The following is a 26,049-nucleotide window of genomic DNA, read 5'->3' on the forward strand; positions in this document are numbered from 1 at the left end:
GCAGGAAAACCGAACACCTGGATCTGTGGAACCCCCAAAAGTTAGATCTAGGCAGCTGAACATGGAATCATCCAATTTGATGGAAGCAATAGACTCCAGTTTAGGCAGATTATAATAGACAGATGCATTACATGTACACACACCAAGAAATTCCTCGGAGGATGCAACATAAAGAAGAAAATATTTTTTTTTTGTCTTTGTATTGAAGCTCTTGATCCGTGTTCAATAAATTGTAATAACTCAATGACAGATATTTTTTTCACCATAATTAGGAGGGATAAAATATGAACAGGAGAAAAGAAGAGTTTAATGGGGTTGTCCAGAATTTAAAAAAAATAAAATGTACTATCAAAGTCGTCTCGATCTCCAGTTATTGGTGTCAGCCGCCTCCATACACACAAACTAAAATGTGATATTATAACACAAACACATCCAAACATTTTTTTTTTCAACCCCCTTTAAAGGGATTTTTCTGGTTTCGCAAAAGCCCTTGTGGTTTATTCACCCACCTCGGGTCCAAAGCAGGGTCTCTGCCGCTGCTCCCGCTATCTTATTGTCAAGTTGATATTAATTAATTCATCCAATCACTGAGCGTATTGATTGGCTACAGGTGACCCAGACTCAGTGTTGGACCTGGGTAAGGCGAGTAAAGAATAATTTGATTGTTTCACAAACTGCAGTTTTCTAAAAACGGAAAATCCTCTTTGTAAAAATGAAAACTTTTACCACTTCTATACAAACGGAAGGGTGTGATTCGTTTATTAATGTGGATGTGATACCGATTAGCTTGGGGTGTCTCCATTTTCAACAAAACAGACGAAGCTTTACGGCGTACCATCTGTTCTTACCAGGCCGATGCAGCACTGGAGCAAACGTGATAAATGATAGAACTCAAAAAAATACCAATAAAGTAACGTTATACGTAGCTCACAAGAAAACTAGAAGGACGCGTCAACGGAAAGAATAAGGAAACGGCCCATTATCCGGCATCTTGACAATTTACGTTGCGGATTTGCTCCTCCACGTGTGCATGAGATTTTCAACACCTCGTGCACACACCCCGCAGGGACCTGACTGTCCAAGAATCCTTTTTGCTCACGAAGCCGTATCACGCCTGCATGACCGGCCGCGCTTCTTTAGCTTCCAGCTGAACTCCGGACCCGGAGAATCCCGTCCCTCCCTGGAATACAAATACATGATGGTGGGACTCGCTATCGATCAAACGATCAGCACCGCACAAAAAGGATCCATGTGTGGGGCCCTTGGTAAAAATCAAAATGGGATGGGGGGAAAAATGTCTACATACCCTCTGCAGCACGATGATGTCCCTCTCGGTCAGTTTGTCCCCGCTGATCGGGTCGGTCATATCCTTCTTTATTAGTTTTTCAACACATTCAAGGGTAACAACCGCTCCCCTGCAAAACAGAACGCGGAATATAAATGATACTGGGAACCGGTCACTCTGGACAAAACTTCTGAGACTTCTACTCTACCGATTTGTTTTTTTTCAGCAGTCCTCTAGTTTCATGTCACAGCACACCTTCCCCGCGGCCTGCACAGAGCATGACCGGATGAATAAGGGGAAGGCAGCGAGAAGGACTGTGGAAGGGAGCAACTTAGAATGACTCTTTACTGCCTTAAAGGGGTTGTCCACTACTAGTTTAACCCCTTCTTGATCTAAAATGTTTGGCCCCGATAAAATAATAAAGCCTATACTCACCTCCCGTGCTGGTGCTGTTCCAGCGGTGTCAGTACTCGTGATCCCAGGCTCACGTGTGGTTTAATGACTCGTGATCCCTGATTGGGCGCCGGGGTTACGTGTCACGCCTGAGACCGCGAGTGCCGACGCCGCTGGAACAGCGCTGGAGGAGAGTAAAGGCCTTTTATATTTTATCGGGGACAAACATTTAGATCAAGAAGGGATTGTCCTAGGAGTGGATAATGAAAATAAATAAAAAAAAATATTTATAATTAAAAAGTTTACCCCTTTCCCCCCCATCCAAAAATAAAGGTATATGTGTGTATGTAATAATAAATATATATATATTATAACGCTGGGAGCGTCATTCTGTCCGAAGCCTTTATAGACTGCGCAAACGCAATCTGGGCCTCACAGAGTGACGCTCCCGGGAGATCGCGGTATGCGTTCACACTGAAAACACACCGCGATCTCCAACAGAGAAGCAGGGACCGCCAGGAGGGTGAGTATCGCCTATATTCACCTGTCCTCCGTTCCACCGCTGCGCGCCGCCATCTTCCCGGTCCTCGGCCTGTAACCTTCAGTTCAGAGGGCGCGATGACGCGCTTAATGCGCGCCGGCGCCACCCTCTGACTGACCAGTCACAGGCCGAGAAGATGGCGGCGCTCAGCGGTGGAACGGGGCCAGGTGAATATAGTAAGTGCTGGGGGGCCTGAGCTGGCGGCGATACCGGCACCTGACCCCCACAACGCACCGGTGTCCCCGCCTGCTCAGGCCCCCCAGCACTCGGCGCCCAGCGACCATAGGTGAGTATGTTTTTTTTTTTGTTTTTTTTTAATATATTGCAGCAGCAGCATACAGGGGCATATAGAATGGAGCATGTTAACGGGGCCATCAACCATAATGGAGCCGTGTACGGGGGCATATAGAATGGAGCATGTTAAGGGGGCCATAAACCATAATGGAGCAGTGTACGGGGCATATACCATGGAGCATCTTATGGGGGCCATAAACCTTTATGGAGCAGTGTACGGGGGCATATACTATGGAGCATTTTATGGGGGCCATAAACCTTTATGGAGCAGTGTATGGGGCATATGGATGGGAGCAGCAAATTAAAGAACGGTGGCGCAGGATGGGAGCAGCACATGACAGAACGGGGGCGCAGGATGGGAGCAGCACATGACAGGATGGGGACGCAGGATGGGTGCAGCACATGACAGGATGGAGACCATATACCAATATAAATGCTCGCCACCCGGGCGTAGAACGGGTTCAATAGCATATATACATACATATATATATACATACATATACATACATACATATATACATACATACATACATATATACATACATACATACATATATACACACATATACATACACACACATTTTTTGAGCATGCCGAAGATACTCGGTAGCACACGAGCATGCTCCGATAACACCTAATCTGAGCACACTCATCGCTAGTCACTACCGTTTTCACCCACCAGGCGGCAGCATTACCCCAGGCAGAGCACAGATGGCTGCGGCACGTTCTGCAATACAGAAATAACTGCTGTCTAGACTGCAGACGAGAAAGGGCGTCCGCAGCTCGGATGGAGGCAGAGAACGACGCACGCATGCTGATCATGGCCTAAATCTGTCTGTTCAACAAGCCAATGTTAGGTCACACTGGCATCATTAAATAATAAAATGGTGATTAGCGATGGGTAGCTCTCCCCCGTGCTGTAGAATAATGGGGTCAGACGTGCCCATGGCCTCATTATACCACCATGATAAAAGAGGAGCTCCAACTCACGAGGGCCGCAGCACGGCGCAAGGGACGGAGTTGCCCAACATGTCCCGAGTCACGGCGCACACGTATCTGTCCTGGCGGTTTATAAGACCCACGCGATCCACCTTGTCATCCACCGCTGTGAACTTCACCGAGATCAAGTCTTTCATCTTCAGGGGTCTCCCGCTCATGGGGCAGTACACCGACTTGTCCTGTATGAAAGAGAGAAGAGGAGGAACGACTGAAACCGGACGTGTTTCTAGACTACAAACAGAGGACGTCTATCACCCCCAAAATGAGTATTAAACCAGCTGTACAGTGTTATAGAGGGCTTACAGTGGGGGAAATAAGTTTTTGATCCCTCTGGCAAACAAGACTTAATACTTGGTGGCAAAACCCTTGTTGGCAAGCACAGCAGTCAGACGTTTTTTGTAGTTGATGATGAGGTTTGCGCACATGTCAGGAGTCACTGTACACTGATGGAAAGCGAGACTCACCGGCTTCTTCACCTGCGTGGATTTTGCTTCTGGTGTCAGTGATGGGATCCAAAAACTGGGAAGTTGCTTATTCTTCTCCTCGCCGCTCTGCTGACTGCTGCTCCCGGCCTCTGCCCCGCCGCTCTCTGCTCGTACAGAAATAAAACCAGAAACTCACATCATAAATTAGACGTGGAAAATATTCTAATTCTTCACTATTAGTGTAACCAGAAGCCTGACGTCATTGTGAGGGACGCGTCACACGGCCGGCGCGAGGTCCGGACGCTACCTGCTTTCCTTGTAAAAGGATTAAGTGGTTTACTGATGATTGACATTTCTTTATCGAGGAATACTTTCATCTTGGATTCTTTGGCAGCTTTGTTTAATTCCTCCATTTCTGTTTTTTTCTCGTTCTTTTGTTTCTCGTAGGCCTGTGTGATCGAGAATAAGAAAAGTAATTAATCACAGATCCATCAACAGAAAAATAATAACATTACTGGCCTCATAAAATGGTAAAATAATAATGCTACGGGACTCTGAGAATGGTGACACAACCCAAAATTGTATTTAAAGGGACTGTCACCTGAATTTGGAGGGAACAATCTTCAGCCATGGAGGCGGGGTTTTTGGGTGTTTGATTCACCCTTTCCTTACCCACTGGCTGCATGCTGGCTGCAATATTGGGCTAAAGTTCATGCTGTGTCCTCCATAGTACACGCCTGCGCAAGGCAAGACATATATATATATATATACATATATAATCTATCTAAGGGTCACGTCTGTCTGTCTGTCTGTCCTTCTGTCACGGTTATTCATTCGCTGATTGGTCTCGCTAGCTGCCTGTCATGGCTGCCGCAACCAATCAGCGACGGGCACAGTCCAGAAGAAAATGGCCGCTCCTTACTCCCCGCAGTCAGTGCCTGTCGCCCGCATACTCCCCTCCGGTCACTGCTAACACAGGGTTAATGCCGGCGGTAACGGACCATGTTATGCCGCAGGTAACGCACTCCGTTACCGCCGCTATTAACCCTGTGTGTCCCCAACTTTTTACTATTGACGCTGTCTATGCGGCATAAATAGTAAAAAATGTAATGTTAAAAATAATAAATAAAAAAAAAAAAAAAAAAAAAAAAACAACCTGCCCTCCGTTGTCCGCTGAGCCGCTCGCGCCTGCCGCCATCTTCCTTTCCCAGCGATGCATTGCGAAATTACCCAGAAGACCTAGCGGTCTCGCAAGATTGCGAAGTCATCTGGGTAATTTCGCAATGCATCCTGGGAACGCAAGATGGCAGCAGCCGCCGCGCGCCCATCGGCACAGCGCCGTTGGATCCCAGGAGGCGGAGAGATGGGACGCTGAGGAGCAGCGACCAGAATGGTGAGTATGGGGCCATCAGATCGTTAGGTGAGTATGTTTATTTTTTAACCAGTGACATACGTGACTGGGTAATATAGTACGTCACTGGGAAATATCCTACGTGGCTCTGTGCTGTATACTACGTCACGGCAATATACTACGTCATGGCAATATACTACGTGGCTGGGCAATATACTACGTGACTGGGCAATATACTACGTGGCTGGGCAATATACTACGTGACTGGGCAATATACTACGTGGCTGGGCAATATACTACGTGGCTGGGCAATATACTACGTGGCTGGGCAATATACTACGTGGCTGGGCAATATACTACGTGGCTGGGCAATATACTACGTGGCTGGGCAATATACTACGTGGCTGGGCAATATACTACGTGGCTGGGCAATATACTACGTGACTGGGCAATATACTACGTGACTGGGCAATATACTACGTGGCTGGGCAATATACTACGTGGCTGGGCAATATACTACGTGACTGGGCAATATACTATGTGGCTGGGCAATATACTACGTGGCTGGGCAATATACTACGTGGCTGGGCAATATACTACGTGGCTGGGCAATAACAGGATTTTTGGTTGCTTACCGTAAAATCTGTTTCTCGGAGCCTTCATTGGGGGACACAGGAACCATGGGTGTATGCTGCTGCCACTAGGAGGCTGACACTATGCAAATAAAAAAGTTAGCTCCTCCTCTGCAGTGTACACCCTACCGACAGGAAGTAGGATATTCAGTTAGTGAGAAAGCAGTAGGAGAAGCAACGTGTAAAAGCGAAAGAATAATAATATAATAATAATAAACTTTATCTATATAGCGCCAACAAACTCCACGGCGCTTCACAGATCAACAGTTTCAAACACTCAAAGAGTGTTCAAAGAACTCAAACGTATACAGTAAACAGAGCTGTTCAACTTGGGAGGGTGCTGTGTCCCCCAATGAAGGCTCCGAGAAACAGATTTTACGGTAAGCAACCAAAAATCCTGTTTTCTCTATCGCCTTTCATTGGGGGACACAGGAACCATGGGACGTCCCAAAGCAGTCCCTGGGGTGGGAACAGCAGAAAAACTCCATTCAGGTAGGAGGAATCACCACTGCCGCCTGCAAGATCCTTCCGCCTAGGCTGGCAACTGCCGAAGCGTAGGTATGGAGCTTATAACCCCTTGGCAAAGGAGTGACCGGAACACTAGGCTTCCACCTAGCAAAGATGTAGGGCGGATGCCCCATGGTGTACCGCCCAGGAGGCGCCCACTGCCCGGAGCAGAGGGAGGAGTCACTCTGTTCTTGATCCGGTGAGCCTCCAGAATGGCAGGTCTGATCCAGAGAACAATCGTAACCTTGGAAGCCGGCAGGCCTCTTGGCGTACCGTCTGGAATGACAAAGGACAGTCCTTCTTCCTAAAGAAGGCAGCCCTACACAAATAGATCCTCACCGCCCTGACCAGGTCTAGCCTGTTCAGAGAATGCCCCAGAGAATCGATCGGAGCAGGACAAAGGTGGGAAGGACGATCTTATTCAAGTAAAAGGAGGACACCACCCTGGGAAGAAAAGGCGACGAAGGCCGTAAAACTACCCTATCCTGGTGAAAAACCAAGAAAGGGGCCATAGGAGAGAGCCACCAACTCCGAGATGCGTGGAGATGGCCACCAGCAAAGCCACCTTGCAGGACAGAGCAGAAAGTGAGGCTCATGGAGAGGCTCAACGGAGAAAGTCCACCGAGCCTCCAGAACAAGACTGAGGTCCCAGGGATCCACGGAAGTGTGGTACGAGGGAGCCGCATGCGCTACTGAAGAAAGGCCCTGATCTGAGAACGGGACGGATATAAAACTTCGTACCGTGATAGCCAGTAGCAAAGGACCTCTGAAAAGGGACTTCAGAAAAAGGATAGAAAGGGTTGCTATCTGACCCTTCAGAAAACTAAGGGCAAGGCCAACATCAAGTCCCGCCTAGAGAGAACGGCCAAAAAGGAAGGTTTCAACAGCAAAGCTGTTAACCTGAGACACCAAGAACTCTGCGGCAGATGGGTCCCTAGTACAGAAGATCTGACCTGACTGGGGCCTCCAGTGAGAGTCCGCGAGGAGATAAACGATCTCAGCGAACCAGATCTTCTGGACCAATCTGGTGCGGTCAGAATGACCGGCACCCCCTCCGCATAGATCTTCAACAGTCTGGGAAGAAAGGGGAGGGAGGAACAGAAAGGTAAGTACAAATGGCGACCCAGGAATGGTCAAGGTATCGGTATCCACAACAAGAGGATTGCGGAGTTGGAAACAAAACGGTGGACTCTTCCTAAGCAGTCGGGCCGCCAGGAGATCCGTGTCCGGAGTTCCTCATCCAAGGAAAATTTGAAGGAAGACCTCCTGAGTCGGGACCTCTGTCCTGCCGCAAGGCCCTCGCGGCAGAGAAAACACTGCGGCCTAGTTGTCCACGCCGGGGATATACACTGCGGATAGTGCTGAAACCGTCGCCTCTGCCCAGAGGATCCTGGATACCTCCGCCATAGCCAAGAGACTGATTCCCTCCCTGGCGATTGACATAAGCCACAGCCGAGGCATTGGACGTCTGGATTCTGACTGGCAGACGTCTGAGAAGCCTTTCCCAGTGACTCAGGGATAGAAGAAAGGCCCCTCTCTCAATGGTGTCGATCGGCGGAGAGGACCCTTGCTCCGACCAACGCCCCCTTCAATGACGGATGGCGAGAAAACGCACCCCAGCCGGGAAGGCTGGTGATCGTCGTCACCACCTGCCTTGGGGAGGATCGGACATGAGGAATGAGAGGGGATGACAGCCACCAGTTGAGAGGCTATTAGAATCTGATGGAAAGTCGGATTGGAGGGTCCAGAGAAAGCACAGACGTGTCCCAGTGAGGAAGGATGGCCTGCTGAAGTGGTCCCAAGTGGAACCGCGCAAAAGAGAACGCTTACGGAGCTGTCACCATGCCTCACAGGACCGTCGTAGCTGAACGGAAGGAAGGCAGCCGAGGGCCCTGCCGAGAGCGAACTCTGTATGGAGAATTGCCCGCTTCTCAAGAAGAAAAACCCCTAGCGATGTTGAACAACATGCCTAAGAGGACGAGACGCTGACTCGGAACAAGACAAGACTTTGTTCTGTTGGCCAGCCACCAGAAACAGGACAGGGAGTCTAGGACGATGGTCAGACCCTCGGGGCCTGAGAGAGGGGCAGAGGCTTGATGAGGATTACTTCAAGGTATGGAATGAGCACTAAGGCCCCTGATCATCAAGGGAAATCAGGACATGGAGCAAGGCCTCTTGGATATCCATGTAGCACAGGAAATCCTGTGGGTCCATGGAAGCCAGGACTGAACAGAGGAACTTCATCCTGAAATGCCGCATGCGGAACCTTCTGTTCACTAAGTTTAGAGACAGAAAGGGTCGAACTGCGCCGCTCTTCTTCGGCACTACAAGCAGGTTTGGATAGAAACCTGGGAAGCGTACCTGCTGTGGGACGGAAACAATAACCTCCAAACAAAGAAGGAAGGTAATGGACGCAAAGAAACCCAAGATCAGAGGAGGATTTTTAGAGGGCGGGATTCAAAGAAGCGATTCCGGGCCGCTAAGTGAACCCTATCTTGTATCCAGAGGATACCACCTCCCTGATCTAGGCGTCCTCCACCGAAGCCAGCCAAACATCCCTGAAAAAGGCAGGAGATGCCCGCCCAAACTGGAAGAAACGCTGGGCCGTTAGCACGAGTTATTATGCCGAAGAAGATCTGCCAGGTCTAGGCCTGGTGGCCCAACCATGGGAGTTGCGGGCACACCGGGAAGGGATAGGCTTAAAGGAAAGCCTTTTCTCTAGCCAGACGAGATCGCAGTCTGTGTTAGCTAGAGGAATCTTCCGACGCCGCAAAACAGCGAAGGGACAAAGGGAACTTGTGCCTCCCGTGGCGTCATTAATAATTTGTTCCCTCATGTAGCCAAAGAAACAGGCCCCCCGGAAGGGCTGTGTGTAGAGCCGAATATTCCGTCGGATGGCCACCATAATGCTGGATGCGTGAGCTGCACAAGCTGCGCATCTAGGGAGGCAGATACCAAATATTTCCCTGCATAGGAAATCCGGTCCGTCAGGTCGGCTAGCTCCCCCGGAGGAGCTCCAGGCGGGGTGCTCTTACAAGGCTGTTTGGTCCATCTATCTATGGTCCTTGAGACCCAGGTAGAGGCAATGGCCGAGGCACAAAGTAGAAGCAGCCGTTACAAAAGGCTGATTTTTCCAGCAGTTCTATAAAAGTATCCTTGGAACCCGTGCCAAGCTGGTAGACAGTCTGGGAACTGACGAGTCCAGAATTGCCCGCTTCCTGCCGAGGAATCAGTCCAGTTAGCGATGAGCACAGGAGAGAAGGGATATAGGATGCCGAGACGCTTCCCTGTCTGCAAGCATCTGGTATGGCTCGCATTTCTCCTGGCAAGTACCACCACATATTCAGCGTGTGTGGGGCAAAGGTCCTGGAAAGTGGTTTGGCCGTCTAAACGAAAACCGCCTATTCTGCGGGTTCCGTAGAGGTATCCATGATGCTTAGGGTCTGGTTGATCGCATCAATAAGGCTATCCAAGTCTGAAACTTCCTCTGCAAACATGACCGAGGAAGCCCGTCTCTCTCTCGATAGAGAGGAGGATCAGGAAGAGGGATCTCACCGGTCCAGACCAGAGGGCAAGATGGAGCGGGAAAGACAGGTGTCAGACGTCCATGAGGCTGATGGTGGACGTCCTGGTCTCCTCCAACCGACAGGCTCTGGAGGGCGAGTGGGTGGGGAATGGAGCTGGGACCGAACATCTAAGCACGCTTGTGTGCTAGGATCATGGTCCTGCCGTCGGATCTATGAGGATACGGGGTGGCAGTACACGCCGTACTCATAGTCCATAATGTGGGATTGCAGGTGTGACTGTTCACCCTGTATCCCTCTGTTCTTGGCCAAGTTGAAGAAGGCTGGACGGAGAATCCTGTGACCCACTAGCGATTGCGGACAGGCACGGATACCAAGGTCGTGACATCCTGGTGAGGTCCGCCCCAGACTGAGACAGAAGGAAAGCCCACCCAGGGATAGGGGTCTCGGCCTCACCCGGGTTAGGGACTCCTGGACAGGGAGTTGCTGCAGCTGACAAGAGGAAGCAGGAGGACGGGACGCTCTCCTTATAGGGTTAGGCCTGGGAGCAGACCCACTAAATGATGTCCGAAGGTTAGGGGAACAGGAGAGGGGAGTAATAGGCTGCATAGCAGAGCTACTCACAGTAATAGTAGGGTCCTGCAGACTGCTCCTGGCTGAGCTGCGACCGGCATCATGGCACAGGTCCAGGGCACCAGCGATGAGATGGCAACCTAAGGAGGATGCAGGGGACCCCGCCGGAGGAAACGTGTGCTGGGGAAAGAAAGGGCCTGGCTGCAGTCTGGGAGAACCGCAGAAGGAGACCGCTGAAAAGGGCGCTGGAACGTGCGCCCTGCTGCGATGTGGCGCTAAGCAGCGGCGTAGAAATCATGGGCCCAGGAGCACCAAGATGGCGCCGGTGGGCGGGGAGTAAAGAGATTGTCGGGCGGGAGAAACCGGAAGTGGAGGAGCGCGGTACCGGAAGTAGGCCCCGGCAGAAGCCGGGACCTAAATTAGAGGTCGGCGCGCCGGTAGAAGAGGCCACGGCCCCGGAACAGTGCGCCGCAGAGCAGTGCGGCAGCCTGCCAGGGCCGCCCGAGGGAACGAAGAGTCTGGTCTCGGCGTCGGATATAGGCCCCGGCCGGAGCCGGGGCCTAAATTAGAGGCCGGCGCCGCTGGATAAGAGAGCCGCGGCGCCGGAGCAGAACGCCGCAGGGAAAGAGCAGCGCGGCAGTCTGCCAAGGCCGCCGCGCAGGGACAGAAAGGCAATGTGGCCGACGAACAGTGCGGCCCAGGGGAAAGCGGTGCGGCAGACTGTCAGAGTGTCGCGCTGATGGGGAGAGAGCACTGCGGCAGAAGAAGAGACAGAACGAGCGTACCTAGCCTGCCATCACCGCAGCTCAAAAGGGAGCGCTGCTGCCTGACCCGCTGCGATGCTCTGGGATTCCTAACATAAAAGGTAAAAATCGTGCCTCAGGGACCTCTGCTCCCTCACACTGCGAGTGATTTGGGAAAAGTGAGCATGGAAAATACTCACCTAAACATCCCACGCCGTTACTAACCTGAGGGGGATGAGACGTCCATGGAGCTGGTGATGGACGTCCTCGTCACCTCCAACCGACAGGCTCTGGTGGGCGAGTGGGTGGGGGACGGAGCCAGGACCGGACTTCTAAGCACGCTTGTGTGCTAGGATCTTGGTCCTGGAGAGGGATCTATGAGGATACGGGGTGGCAGTACACGCCGTACTCATAGTCCGCATAGTGGGATTACAGGTGTGACTGTTCACCCTGTATCCCTCCGGAAAACCTGAAAGGAAACGACGCACATTGAGGTAGATAAGGGTCTAATGAAAGACCCGTGTCCACCTCCTACTGACACTAAGCTAAACTGAATATCCTACTTCCTGTCGGTAGGGTGTATACTGCAGAGGAGGAGCTAACTTTTTTATTTGCATAGTGTCAGCCTCCTAGTGGCAGCAGCAAACACCCATGGTTCCTGTGTCCCCCAATGAAAGGCGATAGAGAAATACTACATAGCTGGGCAATATACTACGTGGCTGGGCAATATACTACGTGGCTGGGCAATATACTACGTGGCTGGGCAATATACTACGTGGCTGGGCAATATACTACGTGGCTCTGTGCTGTATACTACGTCACGGCAATATACTCAGTCATGGCAATATACTACGTGACTGGGCAATATACTACGTGACTGGGCAATATACTACGTGGCTGGGCAATATACTACGTGACTGGGCAATATACTACGTGACTGGGCAATATACTACGTGACTGGGCAATATACTACGTGACTGGGCAATATACTACGTGACTGGGCAATATACTACGTGGCTGGGCAATATACTACGTGGCTGGGCAATATACTACGTGGCTGGGCAATATAGTACGTGGCTGGGCAATATACTACGTGGCTGCGCAATATACTACGTGGCTGCGCAATATACTACGTGGCTGCGCAATATACTACGTGAGTGGGCAATATACTACGTGACTGGGCAATATACTACGTGGCTGGGCAATATACTACGTGGCTGGGCAATATACTACGTGACTGGGCAATATACTATGTGACTGGGCAATATACTACGTGACTGGGCAATATACTACGTGACTGGGCAATATACTACGTGGCTGGGCAATATACTACGTGGCTGGGCAATATACTACGTGACTGGGCAATATACTACGTCACTGGGCAATATACTATGTGGACATGCATATTCTAGAATACCCGATGCGTTAGAATCGGGCCACCATCTAATAAATATATATATATATATATATATATATATATATATATATATATATATATATATATATATATATATATATATATATACATACATACATACATACATACATGCACAGTCATGGCCAAAAGTATTGACACCCCTGCAATTCTGTCAGATAATACTCATTTTCTTCCTGAAAACAGAAATTCTTTGGTATTATTATCTTCATTTAATTTGTCTTAAATGAAAAAATACAAAAGAGAATGAAGCAAAACATTGATCATTTCACACAAAACTCCAAAAATGGGCCAGACAAAAGTATTGGCGCCCTCAGCCTAATACTTGGTTGCACAACCTTTAGCCAAAATAACTGCGACCAACCGCTTCCGGTGACCATCAATGAGTTTCTTACAATGCTCTGCTGGAATTTTAGACCATTCTTCTTTGGCAAACTGCTCCAGGTCCCTGATATTTGAAGGCTGCCTTCTCCACACTGCCATTTTTAGATCTCTCCACATGTGTTCTATGGGATTCAGGTCTGGACTCATTGCTGGCCACCTTAGAAGTCTCCAGTGCTTTCTCTCAAACCATTTTCTAGTGCTTTTTGAAGTGTGTTTTGGGTCATTGTCCTGCTGGAAGACCCATGACCTCTGAGGGAGACCCAGCTTTCTCACACTGGTCCCTACATTATGCTGCAAAATTTGTTGGTAGTCTTCACACTTCATAATGCCATGCACAAGGTCAAGCAGTCCAGTGCCAGAGGCAGCAAAGCAACCCCAAAACATCAGGGAACCTCCGCCATGTTTGACTGTAGGGACCGTGTTCTTTTCTTTGAATGCCTCTTTTTTCTCCTGTAAACTCTATGTTGATGCCTTTGCCCAAAAAGCTCTACTTTTGTCTCATCTGACCAGAGAACATTCTTCCAAAACGTTTTAGGCTTTTTCAGGTATGTTTTGGCAAACTCCAGCCTGGCTTTTTTTATGTCTCGGGGTAAGAAGTGGGGTCTTCCTGAGTCTCCTACCACACAGTCCCTTTTCATTCAGACACTGACGGATAGTACGGGTTGACACTGTTGTACCCTCGGACTGCAGGGCAGCTTGAACTTGTTTGGATGTTAGTCGAGGTTCTTTATCCAACATCCGCACAATCTTGCGTTGAAATCTCTTGTCAATTTTTCTTTTCCGTCCACATCTAGGGAGGATAGCCACAGTGCCATGGGCTTTAAAGTTCTTGATGACACTGTGCACGGTAGACACAGGAAAATTCAGGTCTTTGGAGATGGACTTGTAGCCTTGAGATTGCTCGTGCTTCCTCACAATTTGGTTTCTCAAGTCCTCAGACAGTTCTTTGGTCTTCTTTCTTTTCTCCATGCTCAATGTGGTACACACAAGGACACAGGACAGAGGCTGAGTCAACTTTAATCCATGTCAACTGGCTGCAAGTGTGATTTAGTTATTGCCAACACCTGTTAGGTGCCATAGGTAAGTTACAGGTGCTGTCAATTACACAAATTAGAGAAGCATCACATGATTTTTCGAACAGTGCAAATACTTTTGTCCACCCCCTTTTTTATGTTTGGTGTGGAATTATATCCAATTTGGCTTTAGGACAATTCTTTTTGTGTTTTTTCATTTAAGACAAATTAAATGAAGACGATAATAACAAACAATTTGTGTTTGCAATCATTTTCAGGAAGAAACTGAGTATTATCTGACAGAATTGCAGGGGTGTCAATAATTTTGGCCATGACTGTACACATATATATATATATATATATATATATATATATATATATATATATATATATATATATATATATATATATACATACATACATACATACATACATACATACATACATACATACATATATATATATATATTTAGGCTGCCGAAGTCACGAAGAAGTTATCGGCCATGCAATATCTATGGGGATGAGCAGCAAAGATAAATCATGGAGAGAATCTTTCCCTTTCATCCAAGGCCAAAATGAGAACGGATTCATTACAAAAAAAAAAAACTGACAAAAGTGAAATTACAAATCCGTTTACACATGTCCCTGGATTTTCTTTATTTTTTATTGACCATGCGACAGCAGATATGGCACAATGTCGATTATTGTGGATTTATAGCAGATTTTCTCAATTCATAAGGTTCCATTGGCTACAAATCATGACAGTTTTCACATTTTTTTTCCTATTACTGATACGTCAGAATAATATTTTTTACCTTCATCTGTCGAGCAATTTCTCTTTTCTGATGTAATATGTACTCCAAAATTGCTTCTTTCTCAAAAATATATCCATCTGGCCTGAAAAAAAAAAAGGAAAAGTATGGTCAGACTGACAGGACTTCCTGTGGGAAAACATCCCGCCCTGTTCCCCAGCTAAAGGGAACCTGTCAGCAGGATTGTGCACAGCAACCTACGCACAGTGTCAGGTCGGCGCCGTTATACTGATTACACTCGGGTGATTAAATCCGTTTTGTGGTTGTTTAACCCCTTAACGACCAGAGGTATTTTTGGTTTTGTGTTTTCGTTTTTTGCCCCCCTTCTTCCCGGAGCCATAACTTTTTTTATTTTTCCACCAATATGGCAGTGTGAGGGCTTGTTTTTTTGCAGGATGAATACTTTTGAACGACATCATTAGTTTTACCATATCGCGTACTGGAAAACAGGAAAAAAATTCAAGTGCAGTGAAATTGCAAAAAAAAAAAAAAAAAAAGTGCAATCCCACACTTGTTTCTTGTTCTAACTTTTGGCATGCTTCAATAGTCTCCATAGAAGACTAGAAGCTGCCATAACCCGATCGCCTCTGCTACATACAGGCGATGATCAGATCGCCTGCATGTAGCAGAACTGCTGACTTGCTATGAGCGCCGAGCACCTGGCAGCTCTCAATGCAAACCAGGAGTTTGAAAATGGCGCCAGACCACCTGCGCAGTAGCAGCTATTGGTGATCCGATAGCTGCTACTGCACAGGAGCCGGTGGTGCCATCTTGCTAGAGAGGAAAAAAAAGAGCCTCCTCCAAGATGGTGCCACCGCCTGCGTAGTAGCAGATATCAGATCACCGACAGCTGCGACTGTGCAGGCTCAGTGGGCACCATTATTGAACTGATTTTTTTTTCTAGGAATTTATGGATACCATCAAAGAAAAGAATTAACATCACAACACATTATAGATGTGATCATATGCAATAATATATATATATATATATATATATATATATATATATATATATATATATATATATATATAAGTCTAAAGTCCACTTCCGTTTGTTTGTCTGTCACAGAAATCCCGCATCGGCCGGGTGTGACCAATCAGCGATATTGGGGCGGGATTTAAACACCGCTTCACTTTTTACTATTGATGCTACATATGCAGCATTAATAGTAAAAAGATATGTTAAAAATAATAATAAAACAAAACAAAAAAAAAAAAAAACACATTCTCACCTTCCGGCGTCCGCGCCAGCCTTTCCTGCTCCTCGCGACGCTCCGGTCCCAAAAATGCATTGCAGCAACTACTCCAGATGATGTAGCGGTCTCGTGAGACCGCTACATCATCACAGGTTATTGCCGCAATGCATTCTTGGGACCGGAGCGTAGCGAGGAGCATCGCTAAAGGCCTGGGCTGGATCCGGGGGCCGCCGGAAGGTGAGTATATAACTAATTTTTATTTTAATTCTTTTTTTCACAGGGATATGGTGCCCACATTGCTACCTACTGCGTGGGCAGTGTCATATACTGCGTGGGCAGTGTCATATACTGCGTGGGCAGTGTCATATACTGCGTGGGCAGTGTCATATACTGCGTGGGCAGTGTCATATACTGCGTGGGCAGTGTCATATACTGCGTGGGCAGTGTCATATACTGCGTGGGCAGTGTCATATACTGCGTGGGCAGTGTCATATACTGCGTGGGCAGTGTCATATACTGCGTGGGCAGTGTCATATACTGCGTGGGCAGTGTCATATACTGCGTGGGCAGTGTCATATACTGCGTGGGCAGTGTCATATACTGCGTGGGCAGTGTCATATACTGCGTGGGCAGTGTCATATACTGCGTGGGCAGTGTCATATACTACGTGAGCAGTGTTATATACTACGTGGGCAGTGTTATATACTGCCTGGGCTGTGCTATATACTACGTGGGCTGTGCTATATACTGCATGGGCTGTGCTATATACTACGTGGGCTGTGTTATATGCTACGTGGGCTGTCAAACTCTTTCACCTGTGGCCCCCAAAAACCAGTAATTGGTCGCGCCTGGCCGGCCACGAACAATCAGCAACAGACGCAGTCCGGCCGCGAATTCGCGCGGGATTTGAACCACGCTTCGCTATTTGGTCGTGCCCAGCTGGCCGAACCCTGTGTATTCATTGCATTATTCTGAAATCTTCATTCAGGACACAACTGACCTAATGAATAAACTATCAGCAATAGGTCCTCTACCAGAAGGAACCATCCTGGCCACCATGGAGGAGGAATCTTTGTACTCCAATATCCCACACCAGGATGGATTAAATGCCTGCAAATTCTTCCTGGAAAACACAGGGACTGATGCGGATTCTGTGGTGAAACTTATAAAATTCATCCTCACCCACAATTACTTTGAATTTGACCAGAAGATCTATCTACAGGAGACTGGCACAGCAACGGGAAGTAAAATGGCCCCACAGTATGCAAATCTTTTCATGGCCAAGCTTCCAAGAAGTATCGTTTCTCCTTGCGGAGAGTGACATGATAAGCATGTCGAGGTGAGGAGACTTAAAGCCGCAATGCTCCTCTGGGAAATATGCAAATTGTATCTTCAGAGAGGAAGACTAGTACTCTAGTGCCACCTATTGGAAGTAGCAAACCTAACAGTCAATGTCGACTCTGTAACGAGCCTTGTCACATGACTTAGGATAATAGCATGGCCAAGCTTGAAAGCAACTTTGTCCTCATGTCCCATCAGGCCTCTGGCGTACCACCGCTACATTGATGACATTTTAATCATCTGGACGGAGTCTGAGCCGCAGCTAAAGACGTTCCATGAACAGTTTAATCAATTTCATCCCACCATCAACTTGACACTCAACTACTCCTGCACTGAAATTAACTTTTAGGACACCATCATTAAGCTGCAGAACAATAAAATAGAGAAATCCCTTTATCAGAAGCCAATCGACCGCCCAACATACCTTAAATGGGACAGTTTCCATCCAAAACACATAAAAACTCTATTGTCTACAGCCAAGCCATCAGATACAATCGTATATGTTCCAACCCTGTGAATAGTGATGAACACCTTGGTCGCCTCAGAAAGACCTTTTTGAATCAGGGCCACCATCCAAGAATAATTGAAAACCTGATTACAAGAGCCACCAGAATATCAAGGAATCTCCTGCTACATTACAAAGCTAAAGAAGAAAACAACCGGGTACCTCTAGTAGTCACCTACAATCCAAATCTGGAGGTGCTAAGGGGAGCTGCACGGAAATTACAACCTTTACTACAAAAAGATGCCGCTTACAATCCATTTTTCCAGACCCCTCACTACTGTGTTTTAGTCAGCCTCCAAATCTAAGAAGTATAATTGTCAGAAGCTCCCTGTCCTCTCCAACAGCTGCAGGTACCTTTCCTTGCAAGCAGAAAAAATGTAAAACCTGTCCATTTATAATGACCACGGACAAGATAAAGATCAGGACTACAAGATCCCAGGTACTTTCAGCTGCGTCACTTCTAATGTGGTGTACCTAATTATTTGTACTAAATGTCCAACTGGGGGTCTGTATGTGGGGGAGACAGGGCAAAAGCTTAGAACAAGAATGAATTCTCACCGCCACACAGTAAGAGAAAAAAGAATGGATCTACCTGTGGCGATACATTTCTGTCTCCCTGATCACAACACCATGGACATGGAGATTACTTGTGTTAAAAAGGTAACTTCAAATCGCAGAGAGACAGAAGAGTCTGGGAATATAAACTGATGATGACCTTTGACACACAGTGCAGGAATGAATGTGTCGCATGGATTTATGTCTTTTTACATCAACTAAGGAACTTGCCCCTCAGACTATGAGGGGTCATCACAACAGAAGCAGACCCCAGAGGACAATAAAAACAATCCTTATCTAAGAACTGGTCCAATATTTATGGACATAACTGTTTATCACTCATGGTAATTCTGCTTCATGGCACCTGTCTTATCCATGTTTTTTTTTTCTGTGACATGTTAAGCAATAAATATGTGATTCTTCAGTATTTGTTTTAGTCTTTGCCCGATGAAGAGACCTGTGTAGTCTCGAAAGCTTGCAATTTGTTACCATCTTTTCAGTTAGCCATTAAAAGGGATCAATCACTGAGGACTCTCAATTCTAAATATTTTTCTATCTACTGGCTAACACACCAAGATATATATGAATGAATGAATGAATGAATGAATGAATGAATGAATGAATGAATGTATGTATGTATGTATGTATGTATGTATGTCTCAAAAAAATAAAGGGAACACTTAAAAAACAGAATCTAACTTCATGTATATCTAACTTCTGTGAAATCAAACTGTCCACTTAGGAAGCAACACTGATTGACAACCAATTTCACATGCTGCTGTGGAAATGGAATAGACAACAGATGGAAATTATTGGCAATTATCAAGACATTCTCAATAAAGGAGTGGTTCTGCAGGTGGGGACCACAGACCACCTCTCAGTACCAATGCTTTTTGGCTGATGTTTTGGTCACTTTTGAATGTTGGTTGTGCTTTCACACTCGTGGTAGCATGAGACGGAATCTACAACCCACACAAGTGGCTCAGGTAGTGCAGCTCATCCAGGATGGCACATCAATGTGAGCTGTGGCAAGAAGGTTTGCTGTGTCTGTCAGCGAAGTGTCCAGAGGCTGGAGGCACTAGCAGGAGACAGGCCAGTACACCAGGAGACGTGGAGGGGGCCATAGGAGGGCAACAACTCAGCAGCAGGACCGCTACCTCAGCTTTTGTGCAAGAAGGAACAGGAGGAGCACTGCCAGAGCCCTGCAAAATGACCTCCAGCAGGCCACAAAGGGTGCATGTGTCTGTACAAAATGGTTAGAAACCGACTCCATGAGGATGGTCTGAGTGCCCGATGTCCACAGATGGGGGTTGTGCTCACAGCCCAACACCGTGCAGGACGCTTGGCATTTGCCACAGAACATCAGGATTGCCAAATTCACCCCTTGCGCCCTGTGCTTTTCACAGATGAAAGCAAGTTCCAACTGAGCACATGTGACAGACGCGACAGAGTCTGGAGACGCCGAGGAGAGCAATCAGCTGCCTGCAACATCCTTTAGCATGACTGGTTTGGCAGTGGGTAGTGGTATGGGGTGGCATTTCTTTGGAGGGCCGCACAGTCCTCCAGAGGTAGCCTGACTGCCATTAGTTACCGAGATGAGATCCTCAGACCCCTTGTGAGGCCATATGCTGGTGCGGTTGGCCCTGGGTTCCTCCTAATGCAGGACAATGCCAGACCTCATGTAGCTGGAGTGTGTCAGCAGTTCCTGCAAGATGAAGGCATTGAAGCTATGGACTGGCCCGCCCGTTCCCCAGACTTGAATCCGATTGAATACATCTGGGACATCATGTCTCGCTCCAACCACCAACGTCACGTTGCACCACAGACTGTCCAGGAGTTGGCGGATGCTTTAGTCCAGGTCTGGGAGGAGATCCCTCAGGAGACCATCCGCCGCCTTATCAGGAGCATGCCCAGGCGTTGTAGGGAGATCATACAGGCACGTGGAGGCCACACACACTACTGAGCATCATTTCCTTGTTTTGAGACTGAAGTTGGATCAGCCTGCAATTTGATTTTTCACTTTGATTTTGAGTATCGTTCCAAATCCAGGCCTCCATTGGTTAATAAATTTGATTTCCATTGATAATTTTTGTGTGACTTTGTTGTCAGCAGATTCAACTTTGTACAGAACAAAGTATTCAATGAGGATATTTCGGTCATTCAGATCTAGGATGTGTTATTTAAGTGTTCCCTTTATTTTGTGTGTGTATATATATATATATATATATATATATATATATATATATATATATATATATATATATATATATATATATATATATATATATATATATACAGTGGGGCAAAAAAGTATTTAGTCAGTCAGCAATAGTGCAAGTTCCACCACTTAAAAAGATGAGAGGCGTCTGTAATTTACATCATAGGTAGACCTCAACTATGGGAGACAAACTGAGAAAAAAAAATCCAGAAAATCACATTGTCTGTTTTTTTAACATTTCATTTGCATATTATGGTGGAAAATAAGTATTTGGTCAGAAACAAAATTTAATCTCAATACTTTGTAATATATCCTTTGTTGGCAATGACAGAGGTCAAACGTTTTCTGTAAGTCTTCACAAGGTTGCCACACACTGTTGTTGGTATGTTGGCCCATTCCTCCATGCAGATCTCCTCTAGAGCAGTGATGTTTTTGGCTTTTCGCTTGGCAACACGGACTTTCAACTCCCTCCAAAGGTTTTCTATAGGGTTGAGATCTGGAGACTGGCTAGGCCACTCCAGGACCTTGATATGCTTCTTACGAAGCCACTCCTTCGTTGCCCTGGCGGTGTGCTTTGGATCATTGTCATGTTGAAAGACCCAGCCACGTTTCATCTTCAATGCCCTTGCTGATGGAAGGAGGTTTGCACTCAAAATCTCACGATACATGGCCCCATTCATTCTTTCATGTACCCGGATCAGTCGTCCTGGCCCCTTTGCAGAGAAACAGCCCCAAAGCATGATGTTTCCACCACCATGCTTTACAGTAGGTATGGTGTTTGATGGATGCAACTCAGTATTCTTTTTCCTCCAAACACGACAAGTTGTGTTTCTACCAAACAGTTCCAGTTTGGTTTCATCAGACCATAGGACATTCTCCCAAAACTCCTCTGGATCATCCAAATGCTCTCTAGCAAACTTCAGACGGGCCCGGACATGTACTGGCTTAAGCAGTGGGACACGTCTGGCACTGCAGGATCTGAGTCCATGGTGGCGTAGTGTGTTACTTATGGTAGGCCTTGTTACATTGGTCCCAGCTCTCTGCAGTTCATTCACTAGGTCCCCCCGCGTGGTTCTGGGATTTTTGCTCACCGTTCTTGGGATCATTCTGACCCCACGGGGTGGGATTTTGCGTGGAGCCCCAGATCGAGGGAGATTATCAGTGGTCTTGTATGTCTTCCATTTTCTAATTATTGCTCCCACTGTTGATTTCTTCACTCCAAGCTGGTTGGCTATTGCAGATTCAGTCTTCCCAGCCTGGTGCAGGGCTACAATTTTGTTTCTGGTGTCCTTTGACAGCTCTTTGGTCTTCACCATAGTGGAGTTTGGAGTCAGACTGTTTGAGGGTGTGCACAGGTGTCTTTTTATACTGATAACAAGTTTAAACAGGTGCCATTACTACAGGTAATGAGTGGAGGAAAGAGGAGACTCTTAAAGAAGAAGTTACAGGTCTGTGAGAGCCAGAAATCTTGATTGTTTGTTTCTGACCAAATACTTATTTTCCACCATAATATGCAAAAAAAATGTTAAAAAAACAGACAATGTGATATTCTGGATTTTTTTTTCTCAGTTTGTCTCCCATAGTTGAGGTCTACCTATGATGTAAATTACAGACGCCTCTCATCTTTTTAAGTGGTGGAACTTGCACTATTGCTGACTGACTAAATACTTTTTTGCCCCACTGTATATATATATACATACATATAGTAAACTAGGGGGCAGGCCGGTGAGGGATCAGTGACCTGTCAGCAGGCTGTATTATGAATACCTAGTCAGAGCACCACATGAAGAGAACAAAGTATTCAATGAGGATATTTCGGTCATTCAGATCTAGGATGTGATATTTAAGTGTTCCCTTTATTTTGTGTGTGTATATATATATATATATATATATGTATATATATATATATATATATATATATATATATATATATAATACATACATATAGGCCGGTGAGGGATCAGTGACCTGTCAGCAGGCTGTATTATGAATACCTAGTCAGAGCACCACATGAAGCTTCCCCCCCCCCCCCCCCCGGAGCACGAGCATATCATTAACTGAAAACTGATTAAACAACGACCACAAGACAGATTTCATCAACAAAGGTATAATTGTAATCAGTATAACGGCGCCGACCTAACACTGTGTGTAGGTTACCGTGCAAAATCCTGCTGACCGGTTCCCTTTAATTGATCGTTCTCTCCCAAGTCTGTAAATAGTAAGAGAACTGTCAATCCACTGGAGTTGAAGAAGCCCTGGACTCGTCTGTTCTCTCCCTATGGTCCCTTGCTGGCTTTTCAAACTATATTTTCTCTGAAACACGGCAGCCTTTAGAGAAAGCTAACCTGGCTGCAGTCATGGGGGCCGGGCTCTGATTTATGCTGCCCGTGGTCTGACTCTAGTGATGGGTTTGCTTTAAAACATTCAACAGAATTTCCGAACTGATAATCATTGCAGATCTTATGATCAGTCGATGTTGTGGTTTTCGGACACTTACGTCACCACCGGGTCTTTACACGGCTGAAGAGACAAGCAACAGCAATCAAAATCTTTTACCGCATCTTTGCTGAGACGAACCGTCTGAGTGCCATATCCCGAGGCGGCTGAAAACAGAAGATGTCAGTGCGTCATCAATCAAAGCCGAAAATGGAACAGAATTTGTGTGTCATGGCGGCTGCTTAAACAATCATGCAGTTCGTTTTTTGTTCCCTCCCCTTCTTCTAAGAACCATAACTTTTTTTTTTACTTTTCCGTCCACATGCTGACTTTTTTGGGGAGGGAAAAGAGTTAATAAGTTTGAATCACATATTTCATTTTAATATCCAAATTACTTGTAGAAAAAAAGAAGCAATTCCGCTATTGATTTCTTTGCGTTTCATTTTTACCTGGCAACGCGATTCTTCAGGTCAGTAAGGATATGGCGATGCCATCATCGAGTTTCTTTCTTTTCATTATTTTAATAGTTCAAAACTTTGTAACAAACAAATTTGGTTTGTTTCAACTTTTTCGAAGAGCTGGAAATGTTGTATTTTTTTTTTTTTTTTTTTAAGCCGACAAAGCTGTGTGAGGGCTGGTTTGTTTGTGTGTGCCATACTGTTACCATTTTGAGGAACACAGGACGTTTTGCTTACTTTTTACTGCATTATTTTTTTGGGAGGGCGGGTTGGAGTGATTTTTTTTTTCTTCTTTATTTGCAATTTTATTCTTTCATACATCGGACATTCACAGACCTGGCCATACCAAGTAGGCTAGATATTTCTTTATTCTAGGTTGAGAATAACAGTGGGGTTTCTTCAATTTTTACATTTTTCTTTTTGTTTTTTAACACTTTCTTGTATTTTTTTTTTTTTTTTTTTAAACCTCCCACAGGATACTTCCATCTGTGATCGTTAGTTGATGTCCTGTACAATACACTGCAATTATTTGGTATTACAGCATTAAGTAAAAAAAAAAAAAATCACACTGACCTGTGGGTGAGAGCAAGAGAATTACCTCTTACCCGACGACAACCGTGGCGGCTCATCTTCTGATTAGCCGGCCTGGGGCGATGTCCGTCAAGCTGCAAGATGATGTTGTGCCAGGCTGGCTAATCGAAAGCAGAACTACCGATGCCTGGAAGTAGCAACCTCCTCTCTTGCTCACATACCGTTCTTACTCTTAGGCCGGGATTACACATGCGAGAAACACGGCCGAGTCTCGCATGTTAATACCCTGCATTGCCGCCGTCAGTCAGGAGCGGAGCGTGCAGCAGCATAGCAATACATGCAGCCGCACGCTCCGCTCCTGAGTGCCAGCAGCCATGCCGGGTATTAACATGCGAGACTCGGACGTATTTCTCGCATGTGTGATCCCGGCCTTACTGATGGACTGGGATGGGTAAATTAATTTGCACCAGTTCTAGTACAAACCTGTGTCTTTCTTTTTTTCGTAGTAGGTGTAGACAGCTCCAGCAGTGCAGTTTTTTCCATGCCTTGTCATTTTGTACCTTTATGCATGTAACTCTGTAAAAACAAGAAATACATATATGTTACTCGAACTTTCCGAGCATGCTCGGGCGTTCTTTTGATTATCTTGGGCGTGCTCGTAGATTATGTTTGATTCCCCGCAGCTGCGAGACCTGCGGCTGTTAGACAACCTGAACACAGGGATTGCCCGTTTGTTAGGGAATCCCCACAGTATTCAGGCTGTCTAGCAGGCGCAAATGATGCAGCTGCAGGGACTCAAACATAATCTACGAGCACGCCCAAAATACTCGGGAGAACACCCGAGCATGCTCGGAAAACCCAAGCACACTCACTCATCACTAGTATTAAAACAAAAAATTACAGTAAAACATAGCAAGTAGTGATGAGCGGGCATGCTCAGATAAGGTGTTATCTGAGCATGCTCAGGTGCTAACCAAGTGTCTTCGGCGCTTGAATAATATGTTCTAGTCCCCGCGGCTGCATGTCGCGCCGCTGTTCAAGTGCGACTGTCTAAGAGCCACGAGACATGCAGCCGCGGGGACTAGAACATATTTTTCGAGCACGCTGAAGACATTCAGTACCCGAGCATGCTCAGATAACACCTTATCCCAGCACGTTCGCTCATCACTAGTGGTAAGGTCGTGACATTATAGCATGGAGTGATCTCCGAGGCGGACAGAAGAGGAAAAGACAACAAGCAGGAAGGCGGCCGGAGAAGGGTTACGTTTTTGGTGATGGCATGGCCGCACCGCTTCCCGGACCTGTGCGCTCTCTAAAGCCGATAGCAAAAGTTGTTTTGGCTCTGCAGAATCGGAGGAGCACGGGGGAAACGAAGAAAAGGGCTTCAAACTACTGCCCTTGTTGCTTAGGAGACCGGCTACCGCTGCAGAGGTGGCCTGTAACCAAAGCAACAACAATAAAATTCCAAATTTGTCCATTTTCAGGGACAAAAAGGAGTTTTAATAAGAAATAAAAGTTTCCTTAACAAAACAATTGGCATTTGTCTCCTCTTTAAGTGATTAAAATGTCTAGAATCCAAACAAAGTGGAAGATTTTTCCACTAATACAGTTGTTGCCATAGAAACGTGTCACCTCCGAGGTCACGGAAACAGCAGCAGAACTACAAGTCTCAGCATTCCGTCTCCGCCAAGAGCTGCTGGACGTTCATCTACGGCAGTACACAGATATGAGGAGAGACCGATAAGCAGGCGCTCACCGCACCGTGCGCCACACGGCCGCCGTGTTTACCTGGGTAACGTCGCTCTGTACGGAAACCAGGGAGTCGCACCGTGATGACGTAGCGGCGCTGCCAGTAGCTGACACGTGATCAGGAGAGGCGATGGGGTAAGGCGTCATTG

At 46.7% G+C, this 26,049-nt stretch overlaps 1 protein-coding gene across 1 annotated transcript; it reads right to left on the reverse strand.

Moving 5' to 3' along the window:
* Nucleotides 1-287: 287 nt before the first annotated feature.
* Nucleotides 288-26,049, reverse strand: NOSIP (nitric oxide synthase interacting protein). Its single transcript, XM_069742438.1, has 9 exons — nucleotides 25,940-26,049; nucleotides 24,635-24,727; nucleotides 23,224-23,329; nucleotides 14,915-14,996; nucleotides 4,245-4,386; nucleotides 3,977-4,101; nucleotides 3,504-3,691; nucleotides 1,307-1,415; nucleotides 288-1,180 (listed from the first exon to the last, which is right to left on the reverse strand). The coding sequence occupies exons 2-9, from the start codon at nucleotides 24,702-24,704 to the stop codon at nucleotides 1,109-1,111; spliced, it is 894 nt and encodes a 297-aa protein (XP_069598539.1). The 5' UTR covers nucleotides 24,705-24,727; nucleotides 25,940-26,049; the 3' UTR covers nucleotides 288-1,108.

The sequence above is a fragment of the Ranitomeya imitator genome, chromosome 10 (assembly GCF_032444005.1).
Source record: "Ranitomeya imitator isolate aRanImi1 chromosome 10, aRanImi1.pri, whole genome shotgun sequence".
NCBI classification, from domain to species: Eukaryota; Metazoa; Chordata; class Amphibia; order Anura; family Dendrobatidae; genus Ranitomeya; species Ranitomeya imitator.